This window comes from Sarcophilus harrisii, chromosome 2, assembly GCF_902635505.1.
Source record: "Sarcophilus harrisii chromosome 2, mSarHar1.11, whole genome shotgun sequence".
In the NCBI taxonomy this organism is placed as follows: domain Eukaryota; kingdom Metazoa; phylum Chordata; class Mammalia; order Dasyuromorphia; family Dasyuridae; genus Sarcophilus; species Sarcophilus harrisii.
This window is the reverse complement of record NC_045427.1, coordinates 487,663,909-487,682,873: the sequence shown is the minus strand read 5'-3', so window position 1 is coordinate 487,682,873 and position 18,965 is coordinate 487,663,909. Positions and strand designations below refer to the sequence as shown.

At 35.7% G+C, this 18,965-nt stretch overlaps 1 protein-coding gene across 2 annotated transcripts in view; it reads right to left on the bottom strand.

Annotated features, from left to right (window-relative positions):
- Positions 1-18,965, bottom strand: part of COL5A1 (collagen type V alpha 1 chain) — a 295,993-nt gene that overhangs the window by 111,736 nt on the left and 165,292 nt on the right. For both annotated transcript variants that reach the window (XM_012553992.3, XM_012553994.3), the window contains exons 12-17: positions 14,710-14,784; positions 11,893-11,985; positions 8,551-8,607; positions 7,519-7,572; positions 7,040-7,093; positions 3,227-3,280 (exon numbers count right to left, since the gene is read on the bottom strand). In XM_012553992.3, coding sequence (XP_012409446.1) covers positions 3,227-3,280; positions 7,040-7,093; positions 7,519-7,572; positions 8,551-8,607; positions 11,893-11,985; positions 14,710-14,784 — 387 coding nt within the window. The remainder of the gene's footprint in view (positions 1-3,226; positions 3,281-7,039; positions 7,094-7,518; positions 7,573-8,550; positions 8,608-11,892; positions 11,986-14,709; positions 14,785-18,965) is intronic.

The following is an 18,965-nucleotide window of genomic DNA, read 5'->3' as shown; positions in this document are numbered from 1 at the left end:
TCTCTTAGGTGTTGCTTGAATTTATTGTTTGTTACTAGAGTGGTCTCTTTGATAACATTATTATAGGGTTGAACAAGGAAGAGTATTCTACTTCTTGGCTCAAAACCTTCTCCTTGCTGCCCTGCAGGGAAGGTTACAGACTCAAGAGTGTAGCTCCTTAAACTAGTTCATCAAAATCAATAAATCCAGAGGTATTCCTTTCAATCAACTCAAATAGCCTTGTTGCTTTTGTAGCTAGATTATATCTTTAATTGGTTAATTGACTGATTCGATAAAGAAATATCATGCATCCCAAGATTTAAGTTTACAGAATCCAGTTCAATATTCTTCTCCATCATCTTATATTCCATCCCTAAAATCCCAAAGCAACCCCTACTAATTTAGGACTTTATAGGATTTCTGTAGACTTAATCTATTTAGGTTAGACTCCTTCCCTCATGAACCTTTCTTGAGAAATCCAGTTATTATCACTCTCCATCATTACTTTGTATTATTGTTTGTATTTTTATATTTTGCATTTATTTATTGACTTGGCACATGTTGTAATTATCTATACACCTTAGCAGAATGTAAACTCTTTGATGGCAGAGAATATATTTGGAGGGAGAGATATTTTTTGGACTCTTAGAGCCTAGCAAAATACTTTATATATAGCAGTCATTCAATACATGTCTTTTGAATTTAATTAAATTGATTGAATGCAGCAGCAACTTTCACACTACTAGTTCTAGGTAGCAGTTCTAGAAAGTCTATTTAATGGCTCTCTTTGGGGTACATCAACTTTCAATTAATTCCAAAGCTTCAAGCTGTCAGAAATATATCTATAAATGAATACCCATAGATAATAGGATTCTCAAATGTTTTTTATTATGAAAATGAAAACTATGATAGTGATAAATCCTTAGCCATGATTTAAAGGTATTGATTAATTCTATCAAAGGGCAACTCTAAGAAAGGAAACATGACAGAATCACAGAAATTTATTTAGAAAGGACATAAGATACAATGTAGTTCAACTCCCTACCCAATACATAAAACCCTTTCTATAGTATCTTTCCCTAAAGCAGCATTGGAATGTACTTTTAGAATGCACTTATCACATAATAGTGTATGTTACAGTTTTTTATATTTCTATCTTATTTCTCTAGTAGCATGGGAGTCCCATGAGCTCATCTTATCTAAAGTCTGTATGTCCCCCATGGAGTAGTCAATGATACATAAATGCTTAAAATAAAGTTAAGTCCCTATTAGTGGGAACAATTAATTCCTCTGATATAATCACCTGTATTTGAATTCATACTAATATAATTTACAATGAAATAAAATACAACAATCAATTAGAGCACAATAGAAACATACAGTGAGAATTCAAATAATTAGACTACTTCAGAGGATATGTTCTTTGTACAAATCAGAACCTGTTAGCAAGCCTCTGTACAAACACCTCTGGATTAATTTTTTATAAACACAATTTTATTGTTTCCTAGAGGTTGTTTCATATCAGATTAACTGGCTAGGGAAGGAAAATCACAAGTGAGAGTTAAAGGATTTCTGCCTGCCAGCTAACCCAAGAAAACTCCTTCCCTATTCAAGCAAAGAAGATACCCTCAATAGCATTCAAGTGAGCTCTAAAAATTCATTCACAATTCTTATGAGAAAACAAAGGTTCCCTCTAAATCAGACTGAGTGGAAGAGATACCATAAAACTACCTTTTACCAGCAACATCTTTTGCACTAGGTAGAGGAAGACATGGCTAACATCAAGATCATTTCAGAGGCATGGGGAAAAGAAGAAACAAAAGCCTTATGACTATTAACTGAAGGCATGAGAATGATACTCTTGTGTCTTCTCTTGAAGTTCTAGAATAAAATTAATCAATGTCTAATATAATTAGATCTCTCGCTTTTTCTGTCTGAATGTCTCTCTTTCTCTTTCTCTGTATCTCTTTCTCTGTGTCTCTGTCTGTCTTTCTGTCTCTTCTCTTTGTCTCTCTCCTTCTCCCTCTCACTGTGTCCTTCTCCCTCTCCCTCTCCTTCCTTTGTGTCTCTGTCTCTGTCTCTCTCTGTCTCTGTCGCTGTCTCTCTCTCTCTCTTTCTGTTTTTATTTCTTTCTCTTTCTGTCTCTCTTTGTATGTCTCTGTATCTGTCGGTCTCTGTCTCTCAATTTTTCTGTCTGTCTGTGTCTCTCTCTGTCTGTCTCCATCTATCTTATGTGCACATTCTCTCCATCTATACCTACACCTCCTTTAAGTATGATAGATACTTATAAAGAGGTTTTAGAAGTTAAAGGGACTAAAAAACAATATAGTCTAGCTCCCTCTCTTAACAGAAAAAAGACTGAGTTCTAAAAAAATTAAATCAGTCAATGATCATTTATTATGAGCTTGCTATATGCCAGATACTGTGCTAATGCAGAGGATATTTAGAAAGACACAAACACTTTCCCTATCCTCAAGGAGTTCACATTCTAATGGATGAAACATTTGAATAATTGGCTGTATACAAGATATATGTGTATGTATGTACTTAGTATGAACATATATGTATTGCTTACACATACATGTGTATAAATGTATGTACATATAGGTATTTATAGAAATATATAGGCATATATGCACTGTAAACTTATATATAAGTATTTACATTCATACTTATAGATGCATAATATGTATATAGATGCATATACATTTATGTGTTTATTTGTGTAAATATTTTTCCTTTGCAACATATAGGAGATCATATGGAATAAAATCTGAAAAGATTAAATTGATTTCTCCTGGCATATTATATTACATCCTCTGGGCACTATCTTGGGATTTCCCAATTTTAAGTAATCTTTAGAAAGTAATTTTAAAAATAAAAAGTTTTAAAAGTAATCTTTGAATAAAGTTGAGACAATACTAGGCTGTAGCTTTTCTAATGGTTGTTTTGAAGAAATTTTGATCTGTACATTCTTGTGTATGTGTGTTTTTTTTAGCTGATGTGCAACCCCCTCATGCTCAGCACCCACATGGAGAGAAAGCAGATTTGTCCTTTTGAATAATAATGCCAACTGTTCCTTTTTATAATGGAATACATGCCCAACAGATCATGTGCCTTTTCCTTCTATATCCAATGGAATGATATGGACAGATAAAACTCTCCTTTCTTTCTGTATCAAGGTACTATGTAAGATGCTCCCATGAGATCAAATATGAAGCAGAAATTATTAAGAAGAGATACCTACCTTGGGTCCAGTTTGTCCAGGCATTCCCCTAGCACCATCACTTCCAGCTCTTCCCTAGAATAGAAGTCAATAAGTCAAACACAAAAGAGAAAAGAGCTCTCTAAGACACTTAATAGGCATTTGCAATTAATTTCTGTGGAATTAAAGTCAACACACTCACATAGGACTTGTAGATTGACAGTGTGTTCCCTTGAAGAGAGCATAGAGCTAGGAATTATGAAATAGAAGTTCTAACCTCAGCCACAAATACACATGAATGTAGATGATTCAGTTTTTCTGGGAGTCAATTTCCTCATGTATTAAAGGAAGCTAACAACAAATGGCCTAGTAGATACAAAAGCAATTTAAAAAAATAATACAATACACATGTGAGGGATCATTACTTTTCTGTTGTGGAAAAATTGTCATTAACTCTCCCTCAGCAATATTGTTTCCATGTCATGGAGGTTAGGGGAGTTTCAAGTCACAGAACAGAAAATTTTTTAGTTGAACTTTCATTTTGTAGATGAGGAATGCGAAACCCAGAAAAGTAAAGTTGCATATTCAAGATCTATATCGCTTGTTAGATGCCAGGGCCAGGATTAGAACTTATTTCTCTTGACTTCCAGCTCAGTGGACTGTTTACTTATTACATGACAACTTTCAAATCAATTATTTCTCACTATCATAACTTTCCAGGTCCAAAAACATGGTTTAGAGGGGCACCTAGGTGACACAGTGGATAGAGCACCAGCCCTGAGGTCAGGAGGACCTGAGTTCAAATCTGATTTCAGACACTTGACACTTCCTAGCTGTGTGACCCTAGGCAAGTCACTTAATCCCAATTGCCTCAGAAAAAAAATAACATGGCTTGGATTTCCAATGGATACCAATTGGCTAGTGATCATCATCATCATAATATATAAAGAACTCTTCACATATATCATCTAATTTGGTTATTACATTTTATGGCATTTATATGACAAAAATAGAGAAATCACATAAGGTATGTTATTTTATTGACTTCATAAATGTATGTGTATTAAATATAGCAGTCAAAGAGTGAACCAATTCATTGTTCAGCCATTGACTAAGAAATGCTGTCATTCTGACTTTTCAATTTGGTCACTGATCAAACCAGCCTGTGCTGGAAAAGATCAGCCCAAATAGTAGATGTGATTAAAATGTGTAGTATAGAAAGCCAACTTAATAGAGAAAATGATAAGAGAATCATACTGACTTTCAAAGTATTCATTTTACCAAATTTACCAAGAAGAAAAGTTATGTTAACCTATGCATTTTTAAAAAAAATAAACAGAAACTGCAAAGACCTGAGATCTAGCCAATGAAAGATTTGAATTACTAAGGTTTTATTCCTCAGATCCTTTCTTAGGTGCCCTGTTCCTCATCCCCCAGAAACAAAACAATGAGAGGATAGAACAACCAATAAAGGAAAGAATTAAGTTTTGGGTTTTTGTTTTTTTTGTTTTTTTTTTTTTTGTTTTTTGGTACTTGACCCTATTAGAGGCTTACAGGGATACTTGAAGATGAAAAGCTTATCATTTTCAAAAGGTGACAGTCAAAATTCTAAGTCCACATTTGCTTCTTAGCAAACACAGAACTGAATCAGGTAAAATACTGGGCACTCCCCTTTCTAAGCACTTGTAGGAATCAAGGGCAATTAATGATCACTCAATTTCACAGCATGGTGCTGCTACTGAAAAATTTTTAGATGCCTTTGTAAATTATAATGATATGCCATTTTCCAAGTTTCATTGGCAGAGAGGCCCTGTAAGCATCCTTAAAGAGAACACTACATTCTCTTAGAATCTGTGTATCACCTCTCAGTTTGGCTAAGATAGTGATAAATGTTGGAGGGGATGTAGGAAAACTGGGACATTAATGCATTGTTGGTGGAGTTATGAAATGATCCAACCATTCTGAAAAGCAGTCTGGAACTAGACCCAAAGGGCTCTTAAACTGTGCATATCCTTTGACCCAGCAGTGTTCCTACTGGGTCTGTATCCCAAGGAAATCTTAAAGCAGAGAAAAGACCCTATATATGCAAAAATGTAGCACGTCTTTTTGTGATAGCAAAGAATTGGAAAATGAGTAGATGCTCATCAATTGGGAAATGGCTGAATAAGTTGTGGTATATGAAGATAATGGAATATTATTGTTCTGTAAAAAATGATAAACAAGATGATTTTAGAAAGGCCCAGAAAGATTTACATGAATTGATGCTGAGCGAAACAAGCAGAACCAGAATACATTGTACACAATAACAGCAAGAATGTGCGATGATCAACTATGAAATACTTGGTTCTTCTCAGTAGTTCAGTGATCTAAAGTAATCTCAATAGATTTTGGAGAGAAAATGGCATCTGCAATCAGAAAAAGAACTAAGGAGACTGAATGTAAATCAACACACTCTATGTTCACCTCTTTTTTTTTCTGTTTTTTTCTTCCCATGATCTGATTTTTCTTTCCCAACATGATTCGTAAAGTAATATATATTAAAAATAAACAAATTTAATAGAAAAAAATTTAAAAGAATCCGTGTACTATTGTCATGTCATTAATTTAAAAAAAAATCTTAATCCTAAACCACCACAGGACATGATCACATCACCAATGTATTTTCCCTCCCTCTTCTTCCTTTGACCCTGTAGTAGGAAGACTACAATTTTACTTTAGTAAAATTGGAGAGAAATATTTGCACACCATAAAACATGAGGTAATCATGTTTTTCTTCTTCACTTTTAGGAGAAACTAGCAAATAATTAGGAAAAACATCTATTCAAGATTTAATTAAAAGACAAAAGAAATTCCCACAGAAGGCCCAATGTTATAAAATAATAGATTGGTTAGACTCCAACCTTGTACATATTTTATAACTATTGTACCATTATATAAATTCACCCCTAAGCCCTTATAGATCTTCAGTTATTAAAAGAAGATTGAATCATATTCAGGATTTTCTTCATGTTGTAAGAAATAAATGAGCCATTGTATGTAAAAATGTCTTGCAAAATCTTAAAGCATTTAAAATGTTATTTGTAACTATTTTTATTATTATTATTTTCTTCCTTATTGAGGTATGAAATCATACTGATCCATTTGAGAGATTTTAAAGTAAAATTTGAATTAAATAGATTTTCTGATTACTCTTCCATTAATAAGAAATTCCAATTAATCAGAATATACCTTGAATATTCTGGATAAATAAGGGCTTAGCAAGTGTAGATAGAATTACTTTTTTAATTGGAATATGCATGGCCCATTCAGCAGTTCTAACTTTGTGTTAAAAGAAAAATGAATCAGAGTAATCCTCTGCAATTAAATTTAAACCTCAAATTCTCAACCTCCATAAAAGAAGCATCTAGGGGACTAAGACCCAGTATTTTACTGTTCTCTCAAACTGGGATTAGTAGTGGGAACAGAGGTTGGTCCTAAGAATATGGAGCTTTCTAAAGGTCTGACCATTACATTACCAAAGACAGAGGCCCATGTGATAGAAATGGGCTGGGTTTGCCACCTCTCTGGTGGTATTTTCAAAAAAAAAAATAGTAGGAAAAGTCATTTATACACATTAGTGGTAATTGCAAAAAATACCTCATCTGGAATAAGATAAACAGAAAAAAGGACTTTTTTTTTGAAGTTCTTCCATGGGTGGCCCTCACCATATGTGACAGCATTGGCTTTCATTCAAGTTAGGTTTCATTTCCTAAGGAATAAGTGATTCTCCATTAGAGTGAGTCATTGCTCCTATAATTTGTATCAGATATCTGAACCATGATGTTGTGGTACCCAAGTGACAATGAAAACACTTACCCTTCTCCCAGGCTTTCCTGCTGGTCCAGGTGGGCCTTGAACACCACGAGGACCCTGTCACAAAGAGAAGAAAAGAGAAAACAAGAAAATTTATCAAAATTACAATATCTCCAGAGATAAGAGAGGATTCTCATCACCACAAGCTATCACACAGGGAGATGTTTCTCTGTTTAATCTCCCAGTCTCTAAACAAATAGACAGAACTGGGATTTAGTCAAGGGATCTGCTTTACAGAGGGCTGGGGAATGGAAGGATGAGAAACAGAATGTATAAAACATGTAAACATGTTTAAAACTGCTTGTTCAATCTCCAGATGTCAAAGTTATTTTTGATAAACTTCCAGCTTTGGATAAGGCAGTCACAATGTTATCTAATTTCCCAAGGGAAGCAGCTAATGGGTCATGTTACCATATTAACAGTAGTAGCGTTCAATATTCTAGAGGCAGCCCCTTGCAAAAATGTGTTATTTTCATACATACCTGAGGTCCCATATCTCCTGTCTCTCCTTTTAAACCACCACTCCCAGGAGGACCCTAAGGAAACATATTTCAGTTATACTCCAGTGGCAGAGAAAGGGAAACAATATAAAGAAATGCTTTGATAAGGGGAGGGGTGGTGAAAGAAACAGTGAAGATCTGTTACATAGGCACTAGGTCCATTTTATTACATTTTATGCAGTGGGAGTACTGGGTCAGGAGGGTAGAGAAATCCTTCTGGATAATGTTACTGATAGAATTTAGGGGGACAGGATTGCCCACAAGGTATAGAAAAAATGCAGTTCTTTATACTAAATCATAAATCATGAAATAGCTTTCTATGTCTCTTTCATTCCTAATTCTATCTGAGGAAATTCAGATGAAGGAATTGATACTTCTGGTCGGGTTGAACAAAATGGCCTCTGAGGTTCCTTCGAATAATAAGATTCTATGATTCTAGCAGCTCATTTTCTTCTACTCAGTGACCCATTCTTTATTAATTAACTAGTTAGGCTTAAGGTATGAACTCTCCAACGAAAATTTGCCATTCTTAAAAAGGGGCAGGAATGAGAATCTATCCCATATTATCCCCTTATTCTGTCCCCAACTTTCACCCAAATATTCTTGCAATTAGAGGTTTAGGAATAAGTATTTCTTCTTTCTATCTCACTTTTATGTTTTAAGGTGAGCCACTGCCATTATGATTCAACTGAACCATATCACAGTGACTTTTTGGAAACATAGAGCAATATGTAATTAGCTACCATCCTTCAAAATTTCCCCCTACTAAAAGAATAGTCAGCCTCTGATTCTATTTGGAAAACAGTTAATTGAGTGATTGACAGTGGAACCTTTGAAATGTTGCTAATCTCATTCATAAAGTGTAGAATTAAATGTAATGCCTGGTTTATAAATGATTTTACTATGTTGCTATTAGCATAGTTGAGCTTGAATCTCATGAAAGGGACCTATCAAATAAATTAGCTACTGAATCTCAATTGTAATACTCATATGTCAGCCTTACTATCAACTTACCACAGGACCTGGCCTCCCAGTAAGACCCATTGGGCCTGCTGGTCCCCTTAGTGCCAACTGCAAGAAAAAGAAGAAAAAATTCTCAAATGTTGTTAGTGAGTACATTTAACTAGGCATGGAAAAGTATCTAGAGAGGAAATTGCTGAGAAACATAGCAAGTTCCTTCAATCCCTTTTCAGTGATCATTTTCTTTTAAAGAGGAGGTCTGGAAGCACTCACAGGAAACTTTCAGATCTATTGCTTATCTTAAGGTACTGGCAGTACCAGCTTCTAGGAAATACTGGGTATAGAACACAGCTGAATTAGACTTCTTCCTGTCTCAGCCTTCTCAACATATCTTATTCTCTCCTCTTTAAGGTATCTCCTATACCTGGAATGCCTTCCTTTTCTTGCGCTCTACCTATTAAATTTTACTCTTCAAATTCGAAATCCATCATCAACTTCACAAAGCTTTCCTTGATTCCCCCTAGTTATTAATGAATAATCTTCATTCTGGGACCTCATGGAACCTGCACTATCTCTATCACCTTACTGATTTATGTTTTAATTATCTGTATTGGATTGTCAGTTTCATGAAAGTAGGGGCCATATCTTAGTTAAATTTTGGAACTTCTTTCTTATTCTGCATACAGAAGATATTTTAGAAATATTTATTATCAGTTTTGTGTTTCAAATAGTACTTAGGATCCTACCATTACTTTCCATAATTCCCTTTTCAAAAACCTTTTCTCCAGAAGGGCTCTGACCTCTCTCACTTAAAAATTAACTAGAAAGTCAAACCAGAAATTTTCATTTGAAGCTTATTGTCTTGGGGAGGGAACACAAAACTTTTTGTCTTGATTAAAAGAACTCTAAAACTTAGACAAAGAATAAGAAAGAGAAAGACAGATAGACAAATTAGACAGAAATGGGGAGAAAGAGAGAGAGAGAGAGAGAGAGAGAGAGAGAGAGAGAGAGAGAGGAGAGAGATTAGATTGTTCTTATGTTTCTAAAACTACATCATGTTTAGTCATTACCAGTGTGTAAGAACAGATTGCATTATGTGGTGTAGTGGAAAGACCATTAAATTTAGAATAAATAATATGGTTTTAATCCCAGTTCTGCTACTTTCTTGCCTATATTACCCTCAGTAACTTTCTAATCTTCACCTTCCTCATTCTACAATAAAGAGATTGGACTATATCTTTATGATTCTATATAATACCAATTCTATGACTTTATAAATCTATTGCATTTGCAGAAAATTTACCTTTATCACCATTCCTCAAAGTCTGCCACCAATCACTTCTTCCTATTTCCCACCTGAATTTGAGCTTCCTAACTGGGTCTAAGGAGGACTTTGCAGGCAATTTCCAGAAGATATACGCAACCTGCCTTACCCTGGGGCACAGACCCTCTCTTCTCCCCAGGATGCCATTTTCATTTAGGAAGATTTTTGCTTTTTTTTAAAACATCTCCATAAGCACATCACTAATTCTATTTAAACTTTTAAAAAAATACACAGATTAAAAATCAATATAGGCACCACCCAATCCATAAATCCTTTCCTAGGTAATGGATGCTGCCACATAGTATATTACATCACTTGGACAATTTGTTCCATAGCAACCACTTGATACTTAAAATGTCCTGTAATTATCCATGCGCTCCAATAATTAACATCTACTCAGGGCTGCACTCAGAGCACCATAAATATTGCACAAACACTGGATTATTTAGAGCCTTCTTTATGACGTCCCATTAAGGGAGCAGCTCTGAAGGATCACCCACCCGGGCAGCATTTGCTCTTATCATGAGCAATCAGCAATCTGGAGATACATCAATTAAAAATGCAATTAGCTAATTGAGTGAAGCAATGGAAAACAACAGTAATAAGAGAAAAAAAATCTCCTTTCTGGACTCCACTTCTCATGAATTTAGTCTACCATGGTGGATGGTAGTTTTTAATTCCCAGACAGCTATCTCCTTCTGTCTTTCTTTCCATTCTCTTTCCAGTGTTCAGATGAGACAAAACTATGAAAACAGAGTTATGGTCCAGTTGGCAGAATGGATCTTTACCCCTATCTCCTCTAACTTATTCTTCCTTCTGCTTGCTACTCAGATACTTTCACCTCTCAGTGAATGTCTTTCTGTCCCCTCAGACAGTTAGTGTCCTTATATTAAATCCCTTGAAAGGCCAGCTCTCAAGAATAACTGTGATCCTCATCCACAATGAGATATAGATGACTGATGGCACTTTAACAAGTTATCTCCCCAGTGTATTTTTATTGTATATTCTTCATTCCTTGAAGAGGACCAGTGACACTGTGATGGTAATGTCTTGACTCTTGAGTGAATTGAATTTCAGTAAGGCAGAGCTGTACAAAATCATCAGTCTCTCTCTCTCTCTCTCTCTCTCTCTCTCTCTCTCTTTCTCCTTCAGAGTCATCAGAGTCTCATGGCAAGACAAAAGTCCAGATGACTGGTAGTAATCTGGGATGAAGAGACTAACCTAGGCCTTTCTAAATTAAAGTATTTCCCAGGTCTCAGTTTATCTAGGCAATGCTTATTCAGTGATTAAAGGTTAGACAAGAATTAAGAAAAGTGATTAATATTTTAATAGAGTTCAAATTTTTAAGGCTAAAAGAACTAGGGTTGCTATGATACAGTAGAAAAAAAAAAGATTTGAAATGGAGCCAGAGGGAGAGGAAGAGAAATGAAAGGACAGAAATAATTATTAAATGCCTATTATATCCCAAACACTGTGTTAAGTGCTTTATAAATATTATCTCCTTCTATTCTCTCAACAATGACCCCATTTTATAGCCAAGGAAACTGAGGTGGGCAGAAGTTGAATTACTTGCCAAGAGTCCCATAGCTAATAAGTTTGTAAAGTTGGATCTGAATTCAGGTCTTCCTATTTCCAGGCCCAATTCTCTATTTACTGTGGCCCCAAGTGCTTGGAGGAGCTGAGTTCAAATTCTGACTCTTCTACTTACTACCTATTGACTTCACCTATAAAATTAAAAGATTAGACTAGATGGACTCTGTGATTCCTTCTAATTCTAAATCTATGATAGCAATAGAATTCTCCTATGGCTATTTCCTTAAACTCCATTATATAAATCATAAATCATTCAAAGGTACTTTTGTCCAATGCTGTGCAATTAATAGAACCTGGGCAGATGTTAATTAGTTACAACCACCCCCACCCTTTCTTTAATTTTCTCTACATAAAAAATAAGAACCATCTTCAGAATTACAATCATGACAAAAATTATTTCTTACTTCTTACTTCTATGCAACCCAACCCAACTGGATGCCACAGTCCTTAATATCAACATACCACGAAATCATACATACCCTGGCCTGCTGTAGAATGGCTTGGGCTTGTGACTCCTGTGCTGAGACCATTGGTCCTTTTGACCCTGCATCACCTCCCCCTCCAAATCGGAACTGTGGAACAAAAACCAAGGAAATGATTGGAGTGAAGTTGAGTGTAAGGGAGAACCTAAGAATCAGAAAGTGCCTCAGCACATTTTATCCCAACATGTGGGAAGTACATCTTATCCCATCCTAACATTGGCAATCTTCAAGGCCTATAGGAAATGATCAAGTTGGTCAAAAGGAGCCACAGTTCTTTCAAACTAGTTGAGAGAATCCAAGAGTATCTTGATCCAGATTTCTACTCCAGGGCCCTTGTACCCAAATATGTATTAACACCCAGAATCCATTTGAATAAACTCTGCCAGAAGCTCAAACTCTTATTGCGCTTTTACCTTCCATTATTTTGATGTTCCATTGAGAAGGATATTCTGCTTATTATCTTGAATGTTTTTTCAAGGAAAATCAAAACCCTCTGTCAGCTTTTTCATTATCTCACTGTTATCCCAATTATGCTAAGATTGGATGGTCCTCAATGGAGAGGAGAAAGTTCTTCTCTTCCAACCCTATGCTAGGACCTTTTACATTATAAGCAGTCATTCTATTTTATTAACAAACTTTGTCCCCACTTCTGCTTCTGACCACTATGATATGTAAATAAGTTGGGTTTTTTTTTTTGTTTGTTTGTTTAAAGATGAGAATTTAAAACATTCCTATAAAAGAAGCAGGCCTTTTAAGCATAGGACACATTCAGGTCTCCCTGCCTGCCTCCAAAGCCTTTGGCTGGCTTTGAAATGCACTTTTTAAAAAATACATTTTGGGGTATCTTTTGTTTTATTTTTACAATTCCAGAGTTTTTTTCCAGTCTCTCCCTGTTACTCCCATATAATAAAGAATATTTTAAGGGAATAAAAAAAAGAAAAAGGAAGAAAAAAATGCCATAACTGAACAATATGTCAAATAAAGTCTGAAAGCATATTTAGTGTATGGCATATATGGATCCCCCTCCTAGGAAAAGAAATGGGGTGAGAAATACCTTTCATGTTCTTCATTGGGACATGCTTTTTCTTTGGAATTTTATAACATTGACTTTTTATTTTTTGTTATTGTTTCTGTTTATATTGTTATAGTCATTTTGTTTGTCTCTGCTTACTTTACTCTACATCAAATAATATAAATCTTTTCACTTTTCTCTGGTCTGCTGTTAATCATAATTGTCATTGCTCCCACCACAGTAAAATTCTATTACGTACTTGTCCCACAAGTTGCTTACCCATTCCCCAATTAATAATTATCTATGTTTTGTTTCTTTTAAAAGTGCTGTAATTTTTTGGGTATGTGTAAGGTCTTTCTTAGGGTATAAGCCTAGTGGTGTATCACTGGGTCAAAAGGTATGAACATTTCAATCAATAATTATGCAATTATTTGCATAATTCTGAATGGATTTTCAAAATGGTCATACTGATTCACAGCTCCACCAACAATGCATTAGTATACCTATACAGGGTGTCTGCATTCTCTGGCACTAATATGGTAAACCCTTGGGAATGGGGAGTCACCAGAATAATTAAAGAGGAGCAAAGTAGGATTAGAAAAAAAAAATTAGATTTAATTTCAGTACTTGCACTGAAATCTGGCCCATGAGTGGCCTTTGTATTTCCCATCCAGGAAAGATAATAATAATAATAATACAAATGGCCTCAAAAAGTTATAAAAGTTATCTGTACAACAGATGTTGTTAAATTTATTATTGTGGTATAAATATTAATATGTTGGGAACAAGAAAATAGGTTTTCAGAATAGGGACCTATAATGACCAGATGGACATTTCTTCTCTTACTCCACCTGAATTCATTCTTTCTTAGTATCTTAATATACCTTTCTATATAAACAGGAAAATGATCCAGAGAGAGAAATGTTGAAAAAGCTGACATAGAGTCATGAATCTCCCGTGAAAAACTCAGGAAATCAAACATTGTGTCCTGTTTGGCAAAGAACCAGAATAATGGATGGGAAAAGTAGAGCATGTTTCTGTACCTTAGCAGAGTAACTATAGATGAATGGACTCAGGAGGTTTAGATACTCTGTCTAAACCTAAAGCAGGTTGGCTACTTTGTTTCCTATCTAACTTTGGGGACTGAAATGTCTCTCTATTCATGTCACATGGACTTTTCCACTCCCTGCAAAAGCAGCCTACAGAGACTATAGTGTAAATTCCTTCCTTCTTTTTCCTTCCCTTGATAAAGTATAAGAGTATAAAGAAGTATAATGTCTCCATATTCATGCAGTTTTCAAAGGTAGCCCTTAGGTCAGGAATGAGGAACCTTTTTTCTTCCAAGGGCCATTTGGATATCTCTTTCACAGACCATACAAAATGATCAACTTAGGAGGAACTCAAGGAGTGTGAAGTTGTACCCAGCTTTCAGCTCCTCACTAACTGCCTTGGCAGGACCAGATCAAATAATTTCCTAGGCTTTATACAATCCATGGCTGAACATCCCCCACCTGCCTTAGGGGATGCTTAACTTACTTTAACTATCTCACCAGTGAGTTCTTCTCCAGTAATGAGGACAGGTTGCCTTAAGCCATCCATGTGGTCTTACCTGGCCTCTTTCATAATAGGCAGAAAATATTTATGGTAAAGAAGGACAGGGTTAGGACCAAAAGAGCATCATAAAGCCCACTGAAGAGATAGATAGACTCAATGACTTGCCATTATTTGTAATGTGTTCTTGTCACTGAGTGAACCAGCCTTAGATGTTTCATAAATACACACAGTGGAAGAAGGATACTCACAGGCAGCATAAGCATGGTCCCCGGAGGTCCTGGCAGACCATCGGCTCCAGGAAGGCCTGGGCGGCCGGGAGGACCCTGTTGCAATAGGATGAAAACAAAGTTAATTAAGATATGGTTCCAAACAGCAGCTCCTTCATTTCTAGCCCTGCATGTGTTGCTCTAGGAAATAAAAAGGAATTAGAAGGCATGATTCTCACTCAAGGAGTTTGAAACCTGGTTAGGGTGCCATCCAAACACACACACACACACACACACACACACACACACACACACGAGTATCAGAGAACAATGAAAGATGGCACACCGTCAAGTCAAGTGCACAAGCATTTATTAAAGACTTTCTACATGTCTGACACTATTCTAAATACCAGGGATCAAGCAAAAATCAGTCCCCGCTCCCAAGGATTTCCCGGCCAAAAGAGGGACACACTATGCAAACAACTATATACAAACAAGATACTTACAGGATAAACTGGAGATAAACAACAGAGGGGAAGCACTAGCATTAAAAAGTGTTGTGCAAGGCTTTTCTCAGAAAGTGAGACAATGGCTAAAATTTGAGGGAAGCCAGAAGGTGGCGCCAAGGAGGGCAGATGGGACAGCCAGCCAAAATTCTGGGAGTTGGGAGAGAATATCTTGAGTGAGAAACAGCAAGGAGGACAGTGCCATTGACACATAGGCTAGATGAAATGGATTAAGGTATAGGAAGGTTGGAAGGTAGGATAGGATCAGGTTAAGAAAGGCTTTAAAAGCCAAACAAAGGCTTTTATATTTGATCCTGAAAGTCATAGAGAGCTGCAGCAAAGCACTTCACTATGTAGCACAAGCTATAAATAAATACAATCCACATTCAGAGAAGGGAAAAAAATTATGTTGGGTTAAGCTAATTGGAAAGATCCGGAGGTGGAAGAGAGTGGCATTCTAGCAATAGGCAACATCTTGAGCAAAGGATTTTAATGGGATTTTAAATGGTGGATTTAATGGGATTAAATGGGATTTTAAGGTGGAAGGAGGCAGTGATGGTCATCTTGTCAATCCACAAATTCTTTTTCTACTTTGTCATACTGAAATTGACAGACTATTTGCACAGTGAGACAAGAATTCATTGACAAACCCAAATGAACCAAAACTCTTAATAGAGGGTTTTTTTAAATTTCTTTTTCAATCAATCCATGCTCGCTTACTCTAACGCTAGCTCTAAATGCACTTCCGATTCTGACTCCAATGCCAACTCTGACTTAATCCTAACCCTTCCATACAGGTTGTCCCTCCATCAGTCTACACTGCCACCTAACCAGGTCTAAATATATAATCGTAAACTGAAAACTAGTTGTTTGGAATATGTGATCATCCAGAAAAGGATCAAACTGACTTTAACTATTACTTAGCAACCTATCAAGTATACAAATAAACATTCTTTCCAAGCCCCCTAAAATACTTCCAAGATATTAATTTATGTCAAAAATAACTGAAAAGATGATTTGAAACCACATATCTATTTATATATTAAGGCAGCCTTCCAAACTTCTGCTAGATGACACTTTAATGAATTTTGTTAGCAACTTCTACTGTGTATATCCTTGAAAATATTATTTTAATTATTTTATTATATTAGATATATTGTTATATAATATATATCCTTTAAACTAGCTGAAGTCAGTGAAGTTTTAACTATATACACAAGACCAAACACAACTGTACATAAAAAAGGTAGGTGAATTCTTCTCTCTTCTCCATCTCCATGAACATTTTAGAGGTGTTCTGTAAAGCCATTTACTTCAGAGTGCAATCTTTCAATAACTAATATATTCAAGTTCTACTATTCCATATTGGAAACTACTCAGTTGAATTTGTTCAATTTCAGAAAATACTTGAGTCCTAAATAAGATATATCATCTATTTTTCCCAATCTAGAGACAAGAAAATGAAAATTCAAGATAGTTCTCGCAGGATTTGTAATATAGAGAGATGTAGCTATATTCTCTGAGCTTGAGTAAAACTTTGGGATTTTGGACAGAGTTCTGAGTGAATAGGCAGAAAGAAAGAAAGAAAAAGAAAAGGAAGAATGGAAGAATGCTTCAGCAAATAAGTTTTGTGTATGTGTGTGTTTGTGTCTGTGTTCTGTATATTTGTGTATCTGTGTCTGTGTGTGAACATAGTGGAGCAGATGCAAGTTCACACAAATAAATGTATCCTCTAAAAGTTTTTGCACATATTATCAGAATCTTGTGCCAGTATGAGAGGCAGATCTGCAACTCATCAACACTTTCCTCACTCAACTAATTTTCTTTTTTAAGAAAATAAAGGTAGAATAAATACAACTGCTAGTGTTCTCTAAAGTGATTCATAGGGAGGAGTAATCCTTCTGGATTTAGAACAATTATTCTGGGATGTTAATTTTGAAGATAAATCTAGTAGAAAAAAAAATTTCAGTTTTTAGTAACTAGTTTAGTTGGTCTCCTTGTATCCACTTTCTACTTTCTTCAATCTATTCTCCACCAAAACCATCAAAATAATCTTCTTTGAGCACAGACCTAATCATGCTATTCTCCAGCTTAACAATTTTCAGTAGGTCCTAATTGTCTTTAGGATAAAATGTAAATTTTTCAGCTTGGGCAATGAAAACTAAATTACGGTTCCAGACTTACTGAACATTATTCCTCTTTTTGTACTCTGATTTCTATCCAAACTGATCCCTGGATATTTAAATTCAGTCAGACACTAGCTGTGTGACCTTAAGTAAGTCACTTGATTTCAAGTTTCATCAACTACAAAATGGGGATATGATACCTTCTAAGTGAGGATGAAATGAGATATTTGTAAAGTGCTTAGCTCAGTGCTAGGTACCTACCTAGCAAGCGCTTAATAAATGCTTATTCCCTTTCCCCGAATTTAGGATTCCATCTCCTAATACTGTGCCTTTCCTTATACAGCCTGCCTATTCCTTATACCTAAAAGTTACTTTTTTATCTTTGTCTCTTAGAAACCTTAGCTTCCCTGAAAGTACTGTTCAAGGACTACTTCCAGAGACCTATTGAAGACCTGAGCTTAAAAAGGCCAAGGTCTCCCACTGCATCCAGGGCCATGTAATTTTGATCTATATCTGACCACTGGACCTGGATGGACCCAGAGGTTGGTGACCTTACACAGCCTTCCCTACTTAAATTCAATTCATTTTCGTGTCATGGCCCTTTTTGAAAGGAAGGACAAACAACACCTCTTATGGAAAGCTTTTCAGGATCTCCTTCATTGTTGGTAGACAGTCCATTCTCAAATTTTATTAGGTAAAGAATATACATTTCTTCAGAGCAGTGGCTGATGTTTATTTCCTCTTTTTATTTCCATCACTAAGCACAATATCTGGCCCATTTTGGGGTCATATTTATAATTTCATCAGTATAGGCATTTAATAATGCTTGTTGGATTGAACTGAATTGACCTGAAACAGTAACATAGCTTGAGAAAAATGAACAACAGACCTTAAAAGAAACCAATGATTTATCTGCATAAAGTATGTTCCCTGAGCTGTAAGACAGAGGCTGCATTTCAAACCAGGCTATCCATTTTCCAAGACTACTATGAAAACAGGCCCATGATATGTCTCCCACACTGTTTACTTAGCTCAAGTCAGACATATGGGACTCTCCGACTTAGCTGATGAGGAGTTGATAGGTACATAAGTCAGTTCCAGCTGCTGGATTAAAGGCATAATAAATAATTCTAGCTGGCCTCTTCTCCCACAAGAAACTTCTTTTTAAAATTTAGTACTTGATCGATTGGTTCCCAAATCATTACCTTAACTTGGTATCCTTGGTCAAATATGGTGCTACTTTTTGTTTGTTTTTTAAGCAGTTGTGTTACATTACTGGCTTATTTCATAGACACACACACATACAGATGCACACACACACACACACACACACACACACACACACACACACACACAAGCTCTCCAAAGAAAAAGGGAGGTGTCTTGCAAATAAAAAAAAATTGGTATTTAAACAACAGAATGATTTTTCTGAAGACTAGGTAAGAGATTGCTGGTCTGACTACTGCCATGTAGAGTAGTTGTCAGAGGGCAAATAGTAATTTACTGAGAAATATTTGAGATGAAACCAGCAAGTCTTTATCTTAAAATCAGGATGAAATGAAAATTGCATGAATCTCACAGTCTAGGATTTGGAACAGGTTGGTGAACAAAACTCTGAACATGAATTCAGAATGATTATGGAGAAAATAACTCCATATCTCTCACA